This window comes from Triticum aestivum, chromosome 5D (assembly GCF_018294505.1).
Source record: "Triticum aestivum cultivar Chinese Spring chromosome 5D, IWGSC CS RefSeq v2.1, whole genome shotgun sequence".
NCBI classification, from domain to species: Eukaryota; Viridiplantae; Streptophyta; class Magnoliopsida; order Poales; family Poaceae; genus Triticum; species Triticum aestivum.
This window is the reverse complement of record NC_057808.1, coordinates 10055541-10078465: the sequence shown is the minus strand read 5'-3', so window position 1 is coordinate 10078465 and position 22925 is coordinate 10055541. Positions and strand designations below refer to the sequence as shown.

Sequence of the window (22925 nt, the reverse complement as noted above, 5' to 3'; positions counted from 1 at the left end):
GAATTTGATCCCATAATAGTTTCCCTTTTTGAGTCAAGCGATAATCCCTAAAGTATTCACGTTGATCCAACGTGTCTCCCATTATATAACTGAATGGGGTTTTCTCAAGATTATTAAAGTAGTGCATAATGTCTTTCACATAATGAGCATCGAGGGTTTTAGGAGGCTCCCCATCTCCATGAGTAGCAAGTACACCTAATTTGTTTGGTATTTTGTGTTCCATATCCATAACTAAAGATAGAGAACAACTTAGAATAGAAAATAAAAACTACTTAGTGATAAAGCAAACAAGCACACACGAGAATATTCACCCCATGCTATTGCTCCCCGGCAACGGCGCCAGAAAAAGGTCTTGATAACCCACAAGTATAGAGGATCAATTGTAGCCTCTTTCCATAAGTAAGAGTGTCGAACCCAACGAGGAGCTAAAGGTAGAACAAATATTCCCTCAAGTTCTGTCGACCACCGATACAACTCTACGCACGCTTAACGTTCGCTTTACCAAGAACAAGTATGAAACTAGAAGTACTTTGTAGGTGTTGTTGGATAGATTTGCAAGATAATAAAGAGCTCGTAAATAAATTCTAGGGGTTGTTTAGATAAAGACACAACTAAGTTAGTTTTAGTAGAGAGCTTTTTGTCACGAGAAAGTTATTTGTCCCTAGACAATCGATAACTAGACCGGTAATCATTATTGCAATTTTATTTGAGGGAGAGGCATAAGCTAACATACTTTCTCTTCTTGGATCATATGCACTTATGATTGGAACTCTAGCAAGCATCCGCGACTACTAAAGATCATTAAGGTAAAACCCAACCCTAGCATTATAAGGCATCAAGTCCTCTTTACTCCCATACGCAAACAACCTACTTAGTCGGGTATGTGCTTCTGTCACTCACGCCACCCACCATAAGCAAATCATGAACATATTGCAAACCCTACAGTGGGGATCCCTCACGCTTGCGCGACACGGAGAGCACCATAGGACAACACCAATAATAAAACATGCAACTCAAACCAATCACGATCATCAATTAACCCATAGGACAAAACGGATCTACTCAAACATCATAGGATAGCCATACATCATTGGAAATAATATATAGCGTTGAGCACCATGTTTAAGTAGAGATTACAGCGGGTAAAAGAGGGGTTACACCGCTTCATAGAGGGGGGAGAGTTGGTGATGACGGCGGTGAAGTGGTTGGTGTAGATTGTTGTCGCGATGATGGCCCCAGCGGCGTTCCGGCGCCACCGGGAGAGTGGGGGAGAGAGCCTCCCTTCTTCTTCTTCTTCCTTGACCTTCCCCCTAGATGGGAGAGTGGTTTCCCCTCTGGTCCATGGCCTCCATGGCGACGGAGGGGCGAGAGCCCTCCGAGATTGGATCTCTCTCTCTGTTTCCTTCTATTTCTGCGCTCCCTGATTCTGCCCTTTCACCGTTTCTTAAATTCCCGGAGATCCGTAACTCCAATTGGGCTGAAATTTTGACACGATTTTTATCCGGATATTGGCTTTCTTGCGGCGAAAGAAGGGCACAAACCGCCTTACGGAGTGGCCACGAGGGCCCAGGGCGCGCCCTACCCCCTGGGGCGCGCTCCTCACCCTCGTGAGCCCCTCGGGCATCATCTCGCGTTGATTCCACTTCCCAAAATTCACATATATTCCAAAAAAATCTTCGTAAGTTTTTATCCCGTTTGACTCCGTTTGATATGGATTTTCTGCGAAACAAAAAACATGCAACAAACAGGGACTTGCACTGGGCACTGGATCAATATGTTAGTCCCAAAAATAGTATAAAAAGTTGCCAAAAGTATGTAAAAGTTGTAGAATATTGGCATGGAACAATCAAAAATTATAGATTAGACGGAGACATATCAGCATACTGGGCAGTTAAAGAACTCAACTATGATTTCAAACTTGCTGGTGAAAAGAGGTTATTTGATATAAGCTCATTAGATGAATGGAGAACCCAAGCTTATGAAAATGCAAAGTTATTCAAAGAAAAAGTTAAAAGGTGGCATGACAAAAGAATTCAAAAACATGAGTTTAAAGTCGGAGAGTATGTTCTTTTGTACAACTCTCGTTTTAGATTCTTTGCAGGCAAACTCCTCCCAAAATGGGAAGGCCCCTATGTCATCGAGGAGGTTTACCGGTCTAGAACCATCAAAATAAATAATTTCGAAGGCACTAACCCGAAGGTTGTCAACGGGTAACGAATAAAGCATTATATCTCAGGTATGCCTATTAATGTTGAAAGTAATATTATCCAAACTTTGACACTGGAAGAACACATAAAAGAGTCCTTCCGGAACACTCCAGAATCATCAAAATAAGGAGGTACGTGGTACGGTAAGTAAACAGACTCCGAAAAATCTGCAAAATTATTTTTTGTCAGTTTTGGAATAAGTTAGAATTTTGGGAATAAAGAAACTTCTAGGAAGCGTCCCCTGGTGGGCACAAGAAACCAGGGCGTGCCAGGCATGCCTGGCGCGCCCAGGTGGGTTGTGCCCACCTAGGGCACCTCCCGGACTCCATTTTTTCTTCTGTATACTTGTCCTGCAAGATAAAAATTCTATATATACTTCCATAACTGGTTAACCACCATATCGCGAAGAAATCCTCTGTTATCTTTTCTTGCTGTTTCTGGTCAGATTTATCAAGCCAGGCATCATGTCTTCCTGCTCCTCCAACAACATGGAAGAAGATGCTTGGCTGATGAAGATTGAGACGAAGAGGGAGGAGCCTACGGACGCCGTCATCCGTCGGCTGCAGGATCTTTTGACCCTTAAGGACAGGATCGCTTCATCACCACCATCACCTTCTTCACCACCAAAGGAGAACTGAGTATCGGGTATGGGCACTCCCCTTGGCTTCTGCCAAGCTTGGGGGAGGTGCCACGATATCGTATCATCCCACTATCTTTTTGCTTTTACTTATCTTAGTTCAATCTTTTCCTTAGATGAATAAAGTTTAGTTTGATCTTTTCTTCTTTGAGAGTTTGCTTAGTGATCTATCATTGTTATCGTGTGCAAGTTATATAATAAAGTTAGTTTGAGTTTTTATTTTGTTTGCTTTCATGTTGCAAATAAAGAAAAGAAAAAGAGAAAGAGAGCAAACAAAAGAAAGGAAATAAACCAATAAGATAATATACTAATCCTATGGTAGGTGATAGCACCACATAAGGAAAAGTATAAGTAAGAAAATTTTATTAGGGATTGACAAACATAGCATTGGTCAGTGATGCAACTCATGAAATAATTAATAAGGGAAGGGAAGATTCACATATAAATATACTATCCTAGAAATCTTTTGTGATTGTGAGCCCTCATCAAAATATTATATGCCAAAATTGTTGACGTTGGACAAGGAAGACAACGTAATGGTTTATGTTTGTTTATATTCACATAGAAGTCATATTGTCATAGATCCTTCAACATGTGGTGCTTGCCCCCTATCTTTGCTAGCCAAAAATTCCGCACTAAGTAGAGATACTACTTGTGCATCCAAAAACCCCTAAACCCAAATCTTTTTCAAGTGTCCACCATACCTACCTAGGGATTGAACAAGATCCCTCAAGTAAGTTGTCATCGGTGCAAAAAGGCAATAAAAATTGCTTCTAAATATGTGAGATCTTTTAGTGTAAGAGAAAATTGAGCGTTGCACGAACTTGGATGACAAAGAATAAAAGCGACAGACTGCATAATAAAGGTTGTCATCTTAAGGGGCAATGTAACGTGATGTTCTTTTGCACTAAGGGTTGAGCATGCAAACAAATAAGCGCATGGCAACCTCTGCTTCCCTCTGCGAAGGGCCTATCTTTTACTTTTATGTATTTACTTTTATGCAAAGAGTCAAAGTTTTCCTTCTATTCCTTTTATTTTTCTCTTTTGGCAAGCATCATGTGGTGAGGAAAGATCTAGGCACATATGTCCAGTTGAATATAGATAGCATGAGTTAGTATTGTTGACATCACCCTTGAGGTGAGTATGTTGGGAGGCGAAACTATAAGCCCCTATCTTTCTATGTGTACGGTTGAAACGTTTTGCTCATGTGTACTCGGTGAGTGATAGCAATCATAGAAGGCTATATGATGGTTGAGTATGTGGACTTGCCTAAAGGCTCCGACACGTGACCCTTCCTGAAAAGATGATGAATTGTAGTTGCAAAGTTGACTCAGAACATAGTTTGTTGGTTTCTAATAGATTTTTTTGCTTTATACTTCGATTGTGTGATGAACTATCACTTATTCATGGGAAGTGTATGATAAAAGTTCTATGATAAAAGTTTTATGTTTAAATTTGTTGCTGTTATAATAATCAACATGATGCTTCTATGTCCGTATTTTGTTTTTATCGACACCTCTCTCTCAAAGCATGTGGACATGTTTCTCGATTTCGGTTTTCACTTGAGGACAAGCGAGGTCTAAGCTTGGGGCAGTTGATACGTCCATTTTGCATCATGTTTTCTTGCTGTTATTTATGATGTTTTTATCCATAATAATGCTTTTTGGAGTAATTCTAATGCCTTTTCTCCATAATTTGCAAGGTACACACCAAGAGGGAGAATTCTCGCAGCTGGAAATCTGGACCTGAAAAAAGCTACGTCATGCCACCTATTCTGCACAACTCCAAATGAGCTGAAACTTCACGGAGATTTTTTGTGGATTATTTAAGAAATACTGGAGCCAATAAACACCAGAGGGGGCCACCAGGTGGGCACAACCCACCTGGGCGCGCCAGGTCCCCCCTGGCGCGCCTTGGTGGGTTGTGGCCTCCTCGGCCCACCTCCGGTGCCCATCTTCTGGTATATAAGTCATTTTGACCTAGAAAAAAATAAGAGGAAGACTTTCGGGACGGAGCGCCACCGTCTTGAGGCGGAACTTGGGCAGGAACATTTTTGCCCTCCGGCGGAGCGATTCTGCCGGGGGAACTTCCCTCCCGAAGGGGGAAATCATCGTCATCATCATCACCAACAACTCTCCCATCTTGGGGAGGGCAATCTCCATCAACATCTTCACCAGCACCACCTCATCTCAAACCCTAGATCATCTCTTGTATTTAATCTTGTTACCGGAACTATAGATTGTTGCTAGGGGGTGACTAGTAGTGTTGATTACATCTTGCAGTTGATTACTATATGGTTTATTTGGTGGAAGATTATATGTTCAGATCCATGATGCTATTTAGTACCCCTCTGATCATGAGCATGTTTATTATTTCTGAGTAGTTACCTTTGTTCTTGAGGTCACGGGATAAATCATGTTGCAAGTAATTATGTGAATTTGATATGTGTTCGATATTTTGATAGTATGTATGTTGTGATTCCCTTAGTGGTGTCATGTGAACGTCGACTACATGAAACTTCACCATATTTGGGCCTAAGGGAATGCATTGTGGAGTAGTAAATAGATGGTGGGTTGCGAGAGTGACAGAAACTTAAACCCCAATTTATGCACTATTCCGTAAGGGACCGATTGGATCCTAGAGTTTAATGCTATGGTTAGAATTTATTCTTAATACTTTTATCGTAGTTGCGGATGCTTGCGGGAGGGTTAATCATAAGTAGGAGGTTTGTTCAAGTAAGAACAGCACCTAAGCACCGGTCCACCCACATATCAAATTATCAAAGTAGCGAACACAAATCAAACCAACATGATGAAAGTGACTAGATGAAATTCCCATGTACCCTCAAGAACGCTTTGCTTATCATAAGAGACCGTTTTGGCCTGTACTTTGCCTCAAAAGGATTGGGCTACCTTGCTGCACTTTTTTTACTACTATCGTTACTTGCTCGTTACAAATTATCTTGCTATCAAACTACTACGCTACTCACAATTTCAGCACTTGCAGACATTACCTTACTGAAAACTACTTGTCATTTCCTTCTGCTCCTCATTGGGTTCGACACTCTTACTTATAGAAAAGAGCTACAATTGATCCCCTGTACTTGTGGGTCATCAGTGATCCACGCAGGGCTTTGCCTAAGCACTACGTGAATATGACCGGAGGCGTAAACTGTGGAGGGGGCGCCACACACGGCTTGGAACAATTGATGTGTGTTCTAGGCGCCCCCTTCCCCACGTATATAAAGGAGGGAGGGGGAGGAGGTCGGCCCTAGGCGCGCCCCAAGTAGGAGGAGTCCTACTTGGGCTCCTAGTAGGATTCGCCCCCCCCCCCCCTCTCCTTTTACCGGAGGGGGAAAGGGGGAATGAGAGAGAGGGGATGAAGGAAAGGGGGGCGCCGCCCCCTCCCCTAGTCCAATTCGGCCTCCTTCCCTGTGGGGGGCGCGCCACCCCTTTGTGGGCTGGTTTGCCTCCCACCTATGGCCCATATGGCCCATATCTTCCCCCGGGGGTTCCGGTAACCCCCCGGTACTCCGATATGTACCCGATACACTCCGGAACACTTCCGGTGTCTGAATACTATCATCCAATATATCAATCTTTACCTCTCGACCATCTCGAGACTCCTCGTCATGTCCATGATCTCATCCGGGACTCCGAACAACATTCAGTCACCAAATCACATAACTCATATAATACAAATCATCATCGAACGTTACGCGTGCGGACCCTACGGGTTCGAGAACTATGTAGACATGACCGAGACACCTCTCCGGTCAATAACCAATAGCGGAACCTGGATGCTCATATTGGCTCCCACATATTCTACGAAGATCTTTATCGGTCGAACCGCAATGACAACATACGTTATTCCCTTTGTCATCGGTATGTTACTTGCCCGAGATTCGATCGTCGGTATCTTCATACCTAGTTCAATCTCGTTACTGGCAAGTCTCTTTACTCGTTCCGTAATACATCATCCCTCAACTAACTCATTAGTCACATTGCTCGCAAGGCTTATAGTGATGTGCATTACCGAGAGGGCCCAGAGATACCTCTCCGATACTCGGAGTGATAAATCCTAATCTTGATCTATGCCAACCCAACAAACACCTTCGGAGATACCTGTAGAGCAGCTTTATAATCACCCAGTTACGTTGTGATGTTTGATACCACACAAGGTATTCCTCCGGTATCCGGGAGTTGCATAATCTCATAGTCAAAGGAATATGTACAAGTCATGAAGAAAGCAATAGCAATAAAACTTAACGATCATTATGCTAAGCTAACGGATGGGTCTTGTCCATCACATCATTCTCCTAATGATGTGATCCCGTTCATCAAATGATAACACATGTCTATGGTTAGGAAACTTAACCATCTTTGATTAAGAGCTATAGTCTAGTAGAGGCTTACTAGGGACACTGTGTTTTGTCTATGTATCCACACATGTATCAAGTTTCCGGTTAATACAATTCTAGCATGAATAATATATATTTATCATGATATAAGGAAATATAAATAACAACTTTATTATTACCTCTAGGGCATATTTTCTCCAGTCTCGCACTTGCACTAGAGTCAATAATCTAGAATACAATGTAATGATTCTAACACCCATGGAGTCTTGGTGCTGATCATGTTTTGCTTGTGGAAGAGGCTTAGTCAACGGGTCTGCTACATTCAGATCTGTATGTATTTTGCAAATCTCTATGTCTCCCTCTTTGACTTGATCACGGATGGAGTTTTGGTTCTTTTGTGAAATCTGGATTCCTTCGTCAAGGCTATTGCTCCAGTACTGTCACAAAAGATTTTCATTGGACCCGATGCACTAGGTATTACACCTAGATCGGATATGAACTCCTTCAACTAGACTCCTTCATTCGTTGCTTCCAAAGCAGCAATGTACTCCGATTCACACGTAGATCCCGCCACGACGCTTTGCTTGGAACTGCACCAACTGACAGCTCCACCATTCAATAGTTGCTTCGTGGCGGGACACGTATTTATATTGAATGGTGGAGCTGTCAGTCGGTGCAGTTCCAAGCAAAGCGTCGTGGCGGGATCTACGTGTGAAGCGGAGTACATAGCTGCTTCGGGAAGCAGCGAATGACGGAGTCTGGATGAAGGAGTTCATATCCGATCTAGGTGTAATACCTAGTGCATCGGGTCCAATGAAAATATTTTATGACAATACTGGAGCAATAGCCTTGGCGAAGGAATCCAGATTTGACAAAAGAACCAAACACATCAAGAGACGCTTCAACTCCATCTATGATCAAGTCAAGGAGGGAGACATAGAGATTTGCAAAATACATACGGATCTGAATGTAGCAGACCCGTTGACTAAGCCTCTTCCACGAGCAAAACATGATCAACACCAAGACTCCATGGGTGTTAGAATCATTACATTATAATCTAGATTATTGACTCTAGTGCAAGTGAGAGACTGAAGGAAATATGCCCTAGAGGCAATAATAAAGTTGTTATTTATATTTCCTTATATCATGATAAATATCTATTATTCATGCTAGAATTGTATCAACTGGAAACTTGATACATGTGTGGATACATAGACAAAACACAGTGTCCCTAGTAAGCCTCTACTAGACTAGCTCATTAATCAAAGATGGTTAAGTTTCCTAACCATAGACATGTGTTGTCATTTGATGAACGGGATCACATCATTTGGAGAATGATGTGATAGACAAGACCCATCCGTTAGCTTAGCATATTGATCGTTCAGTTTATTGCCATTGCTTTCTTCATGTCAAATACATATTCCTCCGACTATGAGATTATGCAACTCCCGGATACCGGAGGAATACCTTGTGTGCTATCAAACATCACAACGTAACTGGGTGATCATAAAGATCCTCTACAGGTATCTCCGAAGGTGTTTGTTGAGTTAGCATAGATCGAGAGTAGGATTTGTCACTCCGAGTATCGAAGAGGTATCTCTGGGCCCTCTCGGTAATACACATCATAAGAAGCCTTGCAAGAAAAGTGACTAATGAGTTAGTTACAGGATGATGTATTACGGAACGAGTAAAGAGACTTGCCGGTAACGTGATTGAACTAGGTATGAAGATACCGACGATCGAATCTCGGGCATACCGATGGACAAAGGGAATTACATAAATTGTCATAACGGTTCGACTGATAAAGATCTTCGTAGAGTATGTAGGAGCCAATATTGGCATCCAGGTTCCGCTATTGGTTACTGACCGGTGAGGTGTCTCGGTCATGTCTACATAGTTCTCGAACCCGTAGGGTCCGCACGCTTAACGTTCATTGACGATATAGTGTTATATGAGTTATATGATTTGGTGACGAATGTTGTTTGGAGTCCCGGATAAGATCACGGACATGACAAGGAGTCTCAAAATGGTCGAGAGGTAAAGATTGATATATAGGACGATGGTATTCGGACACCGGAATAGTTTCGGAGTGCACTGGGTAGTCATCAGATCACCGGAAGCGGTTCCGGAAGGCCCCGGGAGGTCTATGGGCCTAATGGGCCAATAAGAGGCACACACCAGCCTACAGAGGGGCTGGCGCGCCCTCTCCCTGGCCGCCGGCCCTAGAAGAAGGAAAGGGGGGCGCCACCTCCTCCTACCTTCCCCCCCTTGTGGGAGAAAGGAAAGGAGGGGGGGGGGGCGCCACCTCCCCCTTCCTTCCCCTTAGTGCCAAAAGAAGGAAAGGGGGGGCCTAGGGCAAGCCCAAGTAGGATTCAGACCTACTTGGGGCGCCCCTTGGCCTCTCCCCTCTCCCTCCCACCTATATATATGAGGGAGGGGGCGTCCAACATACAAGAACATTGTCTAACCGTGTGCGGTGCCCCCTCCACCGTTTACACCCCGGTCGTATTTTCTTGGTGCTTAGGGGCGGAGTGAAAGTAAATGGGGACGGGATGGGGGATTGGGCAGCCCGGGGGTGTCGGAGTACTACATGGCTGCTGCTCAGACAACCGCACCCTCACTTTGTTTTCAAATTGAGAAAGAAAGTGTATCCGGGCTGCGACGTAGACCGATATAGATTTGCGTTGGATGACTTCCGTGGTCCGGACATATGCTGACGGTTTGAGAGCTGAGGAAGAAGCCTAACTGGAATCAGACCCAGGCTTCGGAGTTCTGGAGGACTATCGTCAGAACATAGCCGAATGTACGGGTTGCTGGCTCAGGCGAGGTTGTGGCAAAGAGCACTGCTATGCACATGATGATTCCATGCACGATCCACACACGACAACGTTCCTACACCATTCGATTACCTAGTTTGTTTAATATGTGTGGCTTGTAATCCCGTCGGGCATAAATCTTGCGTTAGCAATCCTGTGTAAAGCACTTCAGTGTGGCAAATCGTTAGACGCCCCTGCTTTGGGGGCTGTAAAGTTAAACACAGATGCAACAATTTTAAGTGTGAACAGACAGAGCAGTACTGGATGCACCCGATTGCGCTCTTGTTTCTTCTTCTGGGGTCTTGTATGTAAAGTAGGAGGACTTAGTTATAATTTTGTTTTCCTTTGTGATCCTCTACACGGTGTTGTAAAACTTTTGTCAAGTAATGCCAGCTCTGGGACCTTCCGGTCCCTTCCCATGTTAAAAAAGTGGTGCCTAGTGTATGCAACAATCCGGCAGCTATGGTACGGCCAGATATATGAAAACACACATAATTTTGATTCAAACACATGATATCTTAAAATGACAAAATAGTTGTTTAAAGTGTCCCCTAGAGTGTGGCATTGAGGAAAAGGCTTAATAGGTAGTTTATGCATGACCATCTTTTGCAGTCCAAGTGATTTTACGTCTCACAAAATTATTGACAAAATAACTTCAAATGTCGCAAACTTGACAACAAAGAAGTTTCATATAACAGCGTCACAAAATAACTCTCTCTCATGACTAAAACAAATATTATAGATGGAGTTTCCTCCTCTTCAGCATGACTTTTTGGGAGGTTTCGTCATTGACTTTGTGGGAGATTTGGACGGTGTCTTCGCGAGGGACATTCCAATTTGGCTCTCTGTAACTGGCACAGGGGATAATGTAACTTGACTAGAAAAATATCAGAAAAACGCATCATAAAAACACTGTAAATAAAAAAGTATGCACTTCTTATCATGAGCACTCAAAGTGGACAAGATCTTCCACTTATACAACTATGATAAAGATATAAGAAGATCGCTATGGCATCCCTCAAGTTCAACGAGTATGCTTTCATATGGTGGGAACAACTCATTGAGAGAAGATGAGAACAAGGAGAAGACAATGTCACCACTTGGAATGACAAAGTTCAAAAAAAAACTTGGAATGCCATGAAGGAAGTCATGAGAGCAAAATTTATGCCCACACCACTACACTCGTGACCTTTTCAGGAAGCTCCAACTTCTCATACAAGGCACCAAGTCAGTAGAGGAATACTACAAAAAGATGAAGCTTGCTTTAATAGTTGGATTAGTGATATGGGTAGAGGCTCAATCTTTCCACACTTGAAGGGGGGAGAAGGAGGAACAACCAAGTCACAAAAGAAAATACATTTAGACAATTCCAATCACACATCCACTAGTTAGGCCCCGTTCGCTTCAAAGGATTTCTAGACATTCCAAAAAAATTGTGGATTCCATGGTTTCTTTTCCCTTTGCTGTATTCGGTACAAAGGAATTTACTAAGTACATCAGAGGAAAGGATTGCTAACAGTGACGATTCCATAGGAATCAACAAATCTGCCCTGACCTTTTTTTTTGCGGAAGCCCGAGGCTACCCACTGATAAGCTAAATAAAATATGCTAGGGTGGGTCCATGCGTGAGGAAGAATGGCTAGCATGTGAATAAAAAATTATCATGGCTCAGCTAATGCGTGGTTAGTACTGGTACAACTTCCCGCAACCCTCTCTTATCCATCCGACGTCCACAACGCTTAGCTACTGTTTCTTTGTTCTATTTTCAATTCCTCCGTATTGTACCTACAAGGCTTCCCTATTCCTACACTTTTATACTTTCCTATGGTTTAGGATCCTTTGAAATGAACAGGGCCTTAGTTCTTAAGTCAAGCTAGCAATGACGCGGGAGGACCACTACTTTGTCATCTTGCCAAGAAATTTCTCTAGAAAATAAGGCTAGCCATAGTGGGAGTAACTTAGGTAGTAACTTAACACATCTCAAGACAATTTTACTTACGTGGCAAGTATTTAATGAGGAAAAAGGTGTTTGTGGTAACATAATATGTTACTATAACATAGCGTTTCCCGAGTCAAAATGAGTCTATGAGCTAATAAATGAAGCAACCTATAACACTACTTTACATTATAGAGGTAGTAACTTAGACTAGTGTCATATGCATGACACTAGTATAAGTTCCTCCCCACTATGACCAGCCTAAGAAATGGTAATTAGATGGAGAAGGACTTCTTTAATCTCAGGTCAGGACCAATCTCCATAGTGTATATACCTTATAGGGTTCCTAATGAGAACATGTTTGATTCCTCCAGCTAGAGATCTGTCCAGTTGTTAATGTGAAGGCGTCCCCGCGCGCGCCGCCGCCGCCGCCGGGGACCTGGCCTTCTTCCAGTAAGCGTCTGCTCCTCTCCTCCCCTATCTGCTTCTCCCCAACGGCTCCTCCCCTCTCTCCTCCCCCCTCATCGCCGGTTCCCATCGCCGCCCATCTCTCTCTAAGTTCCTGGGCATGGACGAGGACGGCGACTGGGTCCGGAGCAAGTTGTTGGACGTGCATCTGCCGATTTGTATCTTGGCCACTTCAGTTTCCCTGTTTTGTTTATTCTCTCCATTCTCCAGCTGCAATCCCAGCAATATGGATCGATAATTATTGGTAGACTGTACCCGAGATTAGTGATGTGCAGCTTCTCCCAATGTTATCTCTATAATTGCCAGTGATTAGCATGTTAGAGGTGGCCCTGAGGCAAGATTTGCATTTCTATTCATGCTACTTCGGGTAGATCTACTGACTTTGCTATCCCATATTAGATGCTTGTATCAAAGAGAAAGCTGTTCTAGTCATAACTATGATCTTCTTTCTATCCCATATTGGATCCTCACAGCTCACTAGTACTTGCATATGTGTCTTTAGTGTACACTAATGCTATTTGGAGATAGCATGTCGGTCTTTCTGTTCCGTAGATGTTTGTTTAGCTGGAGTGATATACTGCTATTTGGCTGCACAAACTCTTTGAAGTCTTATAGTTATTTGGAAATAGCTAGTAGATTATCTCAACCAGTTTCCCATTGAAAACAGAAATATTTGTATTTCTAGACTGGAAATTTGTTGCTAAATCCAACCGGGTCGTGAAGTGGGATTCTCGCTTATGTGGTGCTTGCCTAGCTTAGGGATTTTCCTGACCGATGAAGTTTATTTTATTCCAGTTATTTTGCTGGTCACTGCAGAAATAGTATCCATCATGATATATTTAGGATTCACAAGACAAGCACCAGCTGTATGTCTATGGATATAACTAGCTTACCCCCGCGCTGCGGCACGCCGCGCCCGTCGATACGGTGCGGTTATATGGATTATGTTTCTTCTTTGTAATAAGTGTTGTTATTTTGGGATGCCAGATGATCGCATGAAAAACTATGGATGTAGGAAAAAAAAGATGGGGGATGATGCATGTGAACAAACAGGGAAATACACGATGACACATCTCTAGTAGGGATGATTTATTTTGCCGAACGTGGTGCGAGTCATTGCCAGATTAGATCATCTGGTGTAGCCTCCCATTGGATTAGCTCCTATGATGAAGTAGTAAAGAGACGCAAATAGTCAGAATTATATATACACCGTATGTAGTTAATAATTTTGTCCTTCTTTTACTATCACCGAGAAGTGACCGAGCCAAGCAGGCCGCCAATCTCGTGCACCGTCGCCAACTACTCCAGGGAAGCGATCGCGTCCAGCGACGCCAGGGACACGTCGCCGGCGGTCACCCATGTCTTTGAGGCGCCCAAGTGGAACCAGCTCGTAGGCGTGCCCGTCGGCCGTCGAACACCTCGCTGTCCCGTGGTGGACATCGACAACCTCCACATGGTAGCGACAATGATGCAGTTTCTCGCTCGGCAGAGTAGCAGCGACGGAGGCTGGACGCAGCTCCTTCCCGGCAAGTCCGGAGGTGCAGCGTGGGGAGAGCCCGCGGGAAGCCACTCTGAACCTTGGAGCGCGGCTCCACTGCTCGCGATGGCCGAGCTTGTTCCGTACTGCACGTCGAAGAAAGGAGGAGCCTAGGAGGGAGGGCCATGCCCGGCGAGGTGGTAAACGAAGCTCCTTTCCATCCCACACGAGAGAAGCGGAGAGAGGCTCGATGTTTTGTGCCGACGCTATTTCTCGGTGGTGCTTCGGTTGAGATGCGAAAGCGAGTGATGACCACAGAGAAGAGGAAGGAGAGATTTATAGATGCTTATGGCGGTGGATGATTCAACCGGAATCTTCCGGAAAACACCTCGATCATCAAGGGTGGTAAGCCACAGAGGCATCTAGAAGAAGAAGAGATAAGAAAGAAGTAAGCGGTGAGGTAGATAAGAAAGCAACGAAAGCGGTGGATTGGACGGGATGCATGCAGCGCACATGCGAGGGAGAGAGAAGGAATGTCCTGTATCTGGCCTAGAATCGCGCCCGAGCGGTGCGGTGGCTGTCTTGGCCATATCCCTCTGTCGTCTTGTAATTGGATGTAGTTGCCCGTCTCGCTGCCTGCGCATGTGCCTTGTAACTTGACGTAGTTGCCCATCCCCCGATCACCGCTTCGTCAGACTGCTATTGGTCGGCCGCATATCCAAGCAATGTGTTCTGATTGGTCTGCATGCATGTGGTGACTGATTTGCCCATGTTCCTTTGCTGAGCATCGATTTGCTTGTTTCTTGTTTGTTCCCGACGACGAAAGCAAAACTGGAAACCAACACACCGCATGGCCAACTTAATTACAACATAAACGGCTAGAAGCACACGGCAGTGAAGCAAGGACGTTCAAAAAATTTAGCCGATGCATATATGCCCACACATGCATTTGTACACAGCCACATCCCAAAAAAAATGCATCAACAGCCCAAACGCCCATAGGTTGCTTTCAAGATCAAACAATCATCTGAACCAAAATCGCTAAAGACACCCCAAGTGCACACGCGAAAATGTGAATCAGTTAACAAAATTTTCATCGAAGGTCTACGGCCACCGCGTGATTCTACACGGTAATCTACCAAAATAATACACGTGTCACCATCCAGCTGATCAAGAAGTCACATTCACACAAGTGGGTAAACCTGGAGGCAAAAACTCTTCGAGATATAGTGGTTTTGGTATTCTTTGGTATTAGACTACTTTTACTAATTTCCAGCCACAACTGTTGTTGGTGAATATTAAATCTAAGATACATATATATTGTCTTACTGAAGGCTCTCTTGGAAAAAAATAACGACGTCCAATGCAGTACTTAATGGAGAAAATGTCCTCGTCGGATGCACCGCCTATGTGTTTCGATATGTTAAAAACAATCACAGATGATTTTTCGGAAAACATGAAAATTGGTATTGGTGGCTATGGAGAAGTTTACAAGGTATGTATAGTTACATATATAATTTTTGTTGTAGAACTTATCATACAATGTTTTCTGTAAATACTGGATGAATATTGGTACCCCTATCTAGCAACCAACCAATCCTTGATCAATAAACAGGGATTACTTAATGGAGAAGAAATAGCTGTGAAGAAGCTTTTTCCCATCCATGGAATTGATGATGAGGCATTGGAAAATGAATTTCGTAACCTCAAGAAGGTTCGGCATAAAAATGTCATACGGATGATTGGTTACTGCTATGAGATATCATGTAGAGATGTGGAATACAAGGGACAATTAATTTGGTCTCAAGTAATAGAAAGGGCACTCTGCTTTGAATATATGAAGGGAGGAAGCCTTGCCAAGCATATTTCTGGTATGATGCATGGTGATGTACCTCAAATATGCTATACCATTTAGGTTGCAGTTGATGAAATATGATTACGCCATGCTATGACATTGTTTTCTTCCCCTTATGCAGACGACTCATGCATACATGATTGGCGGACAACCTACAAAATAATCACTGGGACTTGCGAGGGCCTGCACCACCTTCACAAAGGAGGAGAACGTAAGCTTTTCCATCTGGACCTAAAGCTGGAAAATGTATTGCTGGATGAAGAATTGGTACCCAAAATAGGAGATTTTGGTTTACCCCAGCTCTTTGGTAGTTCATATACCCACCAAATAAGCTTTATGAGGAGAACAATGTAAGTTAATATATGTATACGGCTCATGTGTAGATATATAACCCAGTTCGGTTTATAAATATTTACTGAGCATATATATGTTGTCATGCAGTGGGTTCATGCCACAAGAATACAAAGACAGTCGTGGGGTGTCACCAAAGACTGACGTGTTCAGTCTCGGAGTCATAATTTTCCACATGATGGCTGGGAAAAAGGGCTATGACGATTATTGGGACGCGCGTCATCGTCCGAATTTTTCCCCAAAAATTCAACAAGAGTTTATTGAGAGTGTAAGATAATTTCTCTGTTCCTTTTTGTTTTGTTTTCCTTGCTTTCGATGCGAGTGGTAGATAACACAATATATATTGAATGCAACTTGACAGGTACAAGAATATTGGAAGACAAATATGCAGACATCCCAAGGTTATAGATGGGACAGAACAGACCTGCTAGGAGTAACGACATGTATTCAATTGGCAATGCAATGTGTGGAGGATGAACGAGACAAAAGACCTTACGTAAGAGAAATCATGGGTGAGCTCAAGGAACTAGATTCTAAGATGGAGCAGATGTTAAAGGAAGATCCGAAACCACCTATACACAAGCTGGTACGGTATATAAATAACCTTTGTATATACTCATATATGTTGACTCGCTAATTTTGGGCATGGCTGTTGACATTTTGTGCTCCCTTTATTTATCAGCTTAGGGCTTATCAATACATGCGCTTAGCTTATAGTAGTACACCATGACGATATAATATTTTTGTAGAAAATAGTGACAAAAGTGGGAAGCGATTGAAAAAATGACTTGTGTTTGCTCTCACCTAGACCTCCCCAAACCCCACCGCTCTCCAGCACCCACCGGGTGGGCCAGAGCCTCACCTCCAGTGCTGCTCTGCCACTCTCTATCCTCTGAGGTGAAACCCCTCCTTCCTGAAGCTGGCGAGAAACTGTGTGGCCTTTGATGGATCAAGATCGCTGCTGGCACGTTCAGCCGCCGACACGCGAGGGGAAAGGAAGTGGAGACGCCGCACTCGGTGCCCAATCTCTCATGGAGAGATTTGATGAGATTGGGGGTGGAGTGCGGGCGCCGAGGAGGGGAACTGCTGGTGAAGCGGGATTCAGGTTTCCAAGTGAAGGGGTTGCTAGAAAGCATTGACAATGACGACACTGCGGGAGCGAGCTGACTTGGAGTCATCGTCAGTGATAGTAGTTCCAATAGTTTTATACCTTTGATGAAAAGAAAAAATGTTTGAATTATGTTCAATGAGTTTATACATATATACATCTCCCTGATATCTTGATAGTTTTACCAAGGGCTTGCTGAAGCTGAAAGCATGCATGCTACTGAGCTGAGGGCAATGACGTTCGAGGAACTCCATCGCATGACAGATGGTTTCTCTGAAAAGCAATTACTTGGCACGGGTGGGTATGGAAGGGTTTACAAGGTATATACTCCTACTATGGTCAACTAGCGTTTACATTTTTTGAGTATACACCTAACTGTAACGCCTCTGGTCAACAAACTAAGAATCGATTATATTCCTAGAGTTGGATCCTAAAAAATAGGGACTCTGAGGATGGGAAAAAAAACTTGTTGTGAAGATTTTAAGGAGGACACAGGGTTGCCTGACCATCATCGTTTCCAAAATGAGTTAGATTACACGTTTGGACATGAAAATATTGTCAGATTAACTGGCTACTATGCGAAACAAAGTTGTAGAGCACAAAGAAGGATATGTGTAAACCGATGAGATGCAAATGATGTTCTGCTTCGAGTATACGCCAAATGAATGAATTAGCTTAGCGGCATGCTGGTATGGCACCACAACATCAAGCAAGACACTATTTGAACAAAACAACAATTTATTTTAAACATTTTAGGGACGCATCTTGTTTCCTTTGGCAAACATTCACTCTGGGTTGCCGCACACACGACAGAATAATTTATGGTTTAGAATTCAGCCAAGGAACATTCTAGGCTACTGGCGAAAGCACAGCATGCCCATGATCAGCACAAAGCCCACCAAAAAGGTATATTTAAAATGCTGTGTGAAGGTGAGGAGATATGAGAGGGTGACATTTTAGCCAGCCATGTTACAGGATACAAGTGCAGCACCAAGGCAGTAATTTCCTCTCCCGTTAATTTTTGTAAGCAGCGTATAATTGTTTGTGGTGGATAGGGAGTAGTTTCTAAGGCTTTTGTGTGAAGTATGATTATTTACTTGTATCTTCTACTTTACAACCGCAAAGTTATATGTGCATCAGTTGGTGGAAAGGTTGCTGGGAGGAAAATTAAGCGCATTTTACGAAAAAAATAATACTTTTAAACAGATGCCACCACTACACTAGCTACCTGAACCCTTGCATTATTACTTTTAAACATGGGATTTTGAACAGGGAGTACTTGATAACGGGGAAGTGATTGCCGTGAAGAAACTGTACAACCAGCCCGGACTAGTCGAAGCTGGTTTTAAGAATGAGCTTCTGAATCTTATGAGGGCCCAACATCAAAATATCATAAGATTGGTTGGCTACTGCTATGAAATACGAGATAAAGTTGTTGAGTACCAAGGGAGATTTGTTGTTGCTGACGAGCAAGAAATAGCTCTATGTTTGGAATACATGCAGGGTGGAACCCTTGAGGAGCTTCTTTCCGGTATATACATGACAACCCTCTATACTTAATTTTTCTATGTTAATGTGCATGGATAAAATTATGTTTGCTTGTACAGATGAATTAATAAGTTGGGAGGCACGTTACAGAATAATTAAAGGGATATGTCAGGGTTTAAAGCATCTTCACACGGGATCCAAAGATCCTATTTACCATCTGGACTTAAAACCTGCAAACATATTGCTGGATAAGGACCTGATACCAAAAATTGGAGATTTTGGCTTGTCAAGACTTCTTGGTTCAATGGGAACATTTGTCACAAAAACAAATTCAGGAACACGGTAAGTTGATATATGATATACCTCGTAAAATATACTACCTGCGTCCAGAAACATAGGTCATTGTGTGAATAAAAATCATGTCACTGGATTCGCTTTCATTTTCATGTTATCAGTTTCAGTTTCTTTGCTAGGCGACTGTAGATTTTCATACAAATTTTTTTATTTGACACCGTGTGCATGCATGCAGTATATACATGCCACCAGAGTACACGTACGGGCTACAAATCTCCTCGAAGTTTGATGTGTTCAGCCTGGGTATTATAATCATACAAGTAATAGCAGGAGCAGAGGGCTACTACAATTTCAAATGTGTATATAAGTCTCCCAAGGAATTCGTTGAACATGTAAGAACAAAATAAAAGCAGGTATCTCAGTCCTATCATTTATCATTTTTCGGTCCGTGTCTTATTTCCGCGTGTGGCACCATTATTTCCACTGTTGCAGGTTACCGGAAACTGGTCCAGCCGGGTGCAGGCAAATGCAATGTCGACGGAAGCATTACTGGAGGTTCAGAAATGCATCGAGATGGCGTTAAGATGTGTGGAGGACGATCGAGCAAAGAGGCCCAGTATAACCGAGATTGTCGAAGAACTCAATATGACTTAGTAAACTGCGGCCTTAATTTGATGCTGATTGATGCCGGAGACAAAACCACCGCTGCAGCGTGATCCATATATATAGAGGCAAGAAATGCTGCATGTGCGCGGCCGTGTGGCTCTTGGCGAAGTTGCAGCGGTATGGACGTGTACCTGCAGAAATAGGTTGCTGAAACATGGAGCAGCTAGTGTCAGCATCGTTCCAGCCCGTCCATGCTCTAACATGGATCTGGGCATCTATGTGCCATTCAGATTGTCCCTTGAAGAGACGCTAATACGCAGAGATTAACAAGTCATGCGCATCTCCCAAAAGATTAAGGAGTGCTCTGGCTTCAGTGGTTGCTTGACATATTTGGAGGTAGAGCGTAACCGGAGAATTCTTCATGGCGTTTCCGCCTTTGCCTAATTCGTGTTGATCTCGACCTGCTAGTCGAGCCTTTTCTTCCACTTCTTTGCACCCTTTGTACAGTTTTATTCCTGAATTTGGCCTTTGTACAGTTTTACCCCCCCCCCCCCCCCCCTTGTATATATAGTGTAAAAGCAGAGCTTTTGCTACCCCAACGCAGTAATCAATTTACTAACCGTTAAGGCAACATAAACTGTTTTACTGTATGCGATTCCATGACAACTAATTTTCTCTTGCCAACTACTAGTAAATTTGTAGTGCTAGCAGCCACCTTCTGTGATATTTGTTTTTGAAACATTTGTTACCTTCTGTGATTTTCTTGGACACATTTGAGTTTCATTCGATCCAAAAAGTTAAATTGGTAAACTTTCTTGGTAACATGATGTTTTTCCCCCAGTTTGAGATTTTGAAGGGACCACAGGCAAATTCATTGTTGCATCGAATTTTTGCACTAACTGGTCCCGAATTTTTGCACAAATTCATCGCACGGACCGAGGAGCCCGTGGTGTGCAGTCACATTCGCCGTGGGTGTTTTTTGCAGGACCTGAACTCCAGAATCAATATACTGCAGCTTAAGTGCATCTGGCCTTGTGTATTCTGTGCATCTATCCTTCTGTATTCAGCATTCAGTGTTCCGTGGGTGTTCTGTACTGCAGCGTCAAGTACATCTGTTCATTATAAGTGATGTAATCAAGTGCTCAGCAATCAGTTTAGGTTTCTATCAAAAATCTACTCCCTCCGTTCCCAAATATTTGTCTTTCTAGACATTTCAAATGGTTACAACATACGGATGTATGTAGACATATTTTAGAGTGTAGGTTTACTTATTTTGCTTTGTATGTAGTCACTTGTTGAAATCTCTAGAAAGACAAATATTTAGGAACGGAGGGAGTAATTCGGTATGAATCAATGTAATGAAGTGAGATGAACAATTTTATTCCATTCCATCTCTCGAACCGAACACCAAAATGTAACTATTCCATTCCTCGAAACTGCTCCTGCCAAACATAAGGACAAAACCAACCCATTCTAATGAAATGGAACCATGCCATTTTTTCCACCTCATTCCCAAACCAAACACACTCATAATCTTTCGGCTCAACGTACAGTTTCACCAGCACTTTGTCGGTCCACGCTATCCCCCCACCCCCACCCCCACCCCCACCCCATGACGGACAAGCCGTGATTATGCTGACATGACGGGACAAGCCGTGATGCAGCTCTAGGCTCATTGTTCTCTGTGCTGAAGCTCTCATCAGATGAAACATTCTGTGCCAAATCATGAATGAGATCATGCATGGTAAGAAACCTTCCCGATTCAAATTCCTTTTGGAGAAATCCCCATTCGACCAGACCATCGAAAAATTCACTCCCAATGTCTTCCAGTCGTCTATGCGTGTCAGTGCAACATATCAATCCGTGGGCTATCCAGATATTGGCCAGACGTTCTTTCTCGTATCTATCTATTGTACTAGGGGAACAGAGCACAGTAAGAGAAGCAAGGCTGGAGCCTGGAGGTTGACTGGTAGATATATGTAGCTGATCATCAAGGTTGGCATGATATCAATTTTCATCATTTTGGTGCTTCCATTCACTGTTATCCAAAACTCGTGTCCAGTACTCAACATCAAGCCTCCTTTTGAGTACTCTGCCCACACTCTTTGCTGCCAAAGGATTACCCTTACTTTCGCCCAATTTTCTCAAGGCTCCGTTCTCCTCTGTAGTTCGAATCTCTGAATGCACATTCTTTGGAAAATTGCCAAAAGTCAGTCGGTTTTAGACCATACAGATCAACGTTGTATGTTGCTCCAATGAACTTGGCCACGGATGGCTTCTGAGTTGTCACCGGGATTTTATTCCCCTGGACGTCGTTGGCAGGCAGTGGAATCAACAGCCCGTCCCATTTTTCCTTTTCGGCTTATCCATCTTCCCACATGTCGTCCAGAACAAGTAGAACTCGTTTCGACTTCGATGCTAATTCTAGAATGCCCTGGAGCTCCGTCAGGCCCTTGATGTTTCAATGATTGTCCCCTAGTAAGGACTCCAACATTGCGTGTATAACCCACAATAGACAGCTTCCGTTTCGAAAAAAACAATAGGCAGCGACATAGACCCACAATAGTATATCAAAATCCTCCGATACTGTGGGTTCATTGAACACAGCCTTTTTTTAGGGGACATTGAACACAGCCTTAGCCAGAGTAGTCTTCCCAACATCTCGAGTATTTAACCAAAAACTACCACATTTCACGGAAACGTGACAGAAAACTACCACTTTACGATTTTATGCGGAAAACTACCAGATTTGTCCTAATGCGTGGTAAAAAACTACCAAGTGTCGAAACCGGCCGCTTCGCCCGCGCTAAGCACCAAACTGACAAGCCGGTCCTACGTTTCAGGTGCCACGGTGGCCAACCGACGCCCGCCGCGCGTTAACGGCGCGTCCGCGGTCGGAAACGGCTGCTGTCGGTCGGCTAGGTCAAGACCTGGTCCAATCCATTCCCCTCTCGCGCTTCACTCTCTCCCTCCTCTTCCTCTGTCCTCTGTCTGACCTAGGTGGCGGCCGCCACGGCGTCGGTGAATCCGGACGGTGGCGGCCGCGATATGGGTGGGAGAGACGGCGGCGCCGGTGGCACAAGTTTGGACGTTGTGGGCTCGTTCTCTGAAGTGGATAACTGGTTGGGGAGCAGCAGCTACGCGACGCAGGCAGGGTTTACTAACTGTGGGAAAGCTCCAAAACCAAGTCTTGAGATGACATCCAGGCGCCGGCGATGACTGGGCGAGCGGTGCCTCCGGCTGCTGAAACCCTACCTGCGTCGCGTAGCTGCTGCTCCCCAACCAGTTATCCACTTCAGAGAACGAGCCCACAGCGTCCAAA

At 43.7% G+C, this 22925-nt stretch overlaps 1 protein-coding gene across 2 annotated transcripts; it reads left to right on the top strand.

The window, feature by feature from the left end:
* Positions 1-12275: 12275 nt before the first annotated feature.
* Positions 12276-20088, top strand: LOC123119104 (putative receptor-like protein kinase At4g00960). 2 transcript variants are annotated; one of them, XM_044538780.1, is made up of 11 exons: positions 12276-12409; positions 15236-15396; positions 15517-15772; positions 15878-16106; positions 16198-16375; positions 16469-16693; positions 17395-17535; positions 18488-18746; positions 18823-19045; positions 19233-19389; positions 19490-20088. In XM_044538780.1, the coding sequence occupies exons 2-11, from the start codon at positions 15265-15267 to the stop codon at positions 19649-19651; spliced, it is 1962 nt and encodes a 653-aa protein (XP_044394715.1). In that variant the 5' UTR covers positions 12276-12409; positions 15236-15264; the 3' UTR covers positions 19652-20088. The 2 variants fall into 2 exon arrangements, with proteins under 2 accessions (XP_044394715.1, XP_044394716.1); XM_044538781.1 differs by lacking the exon at positions 17395-17535.
* The last annotated feature ends 2837 nt before the right edge of the window (positions 20089-22925 follow it).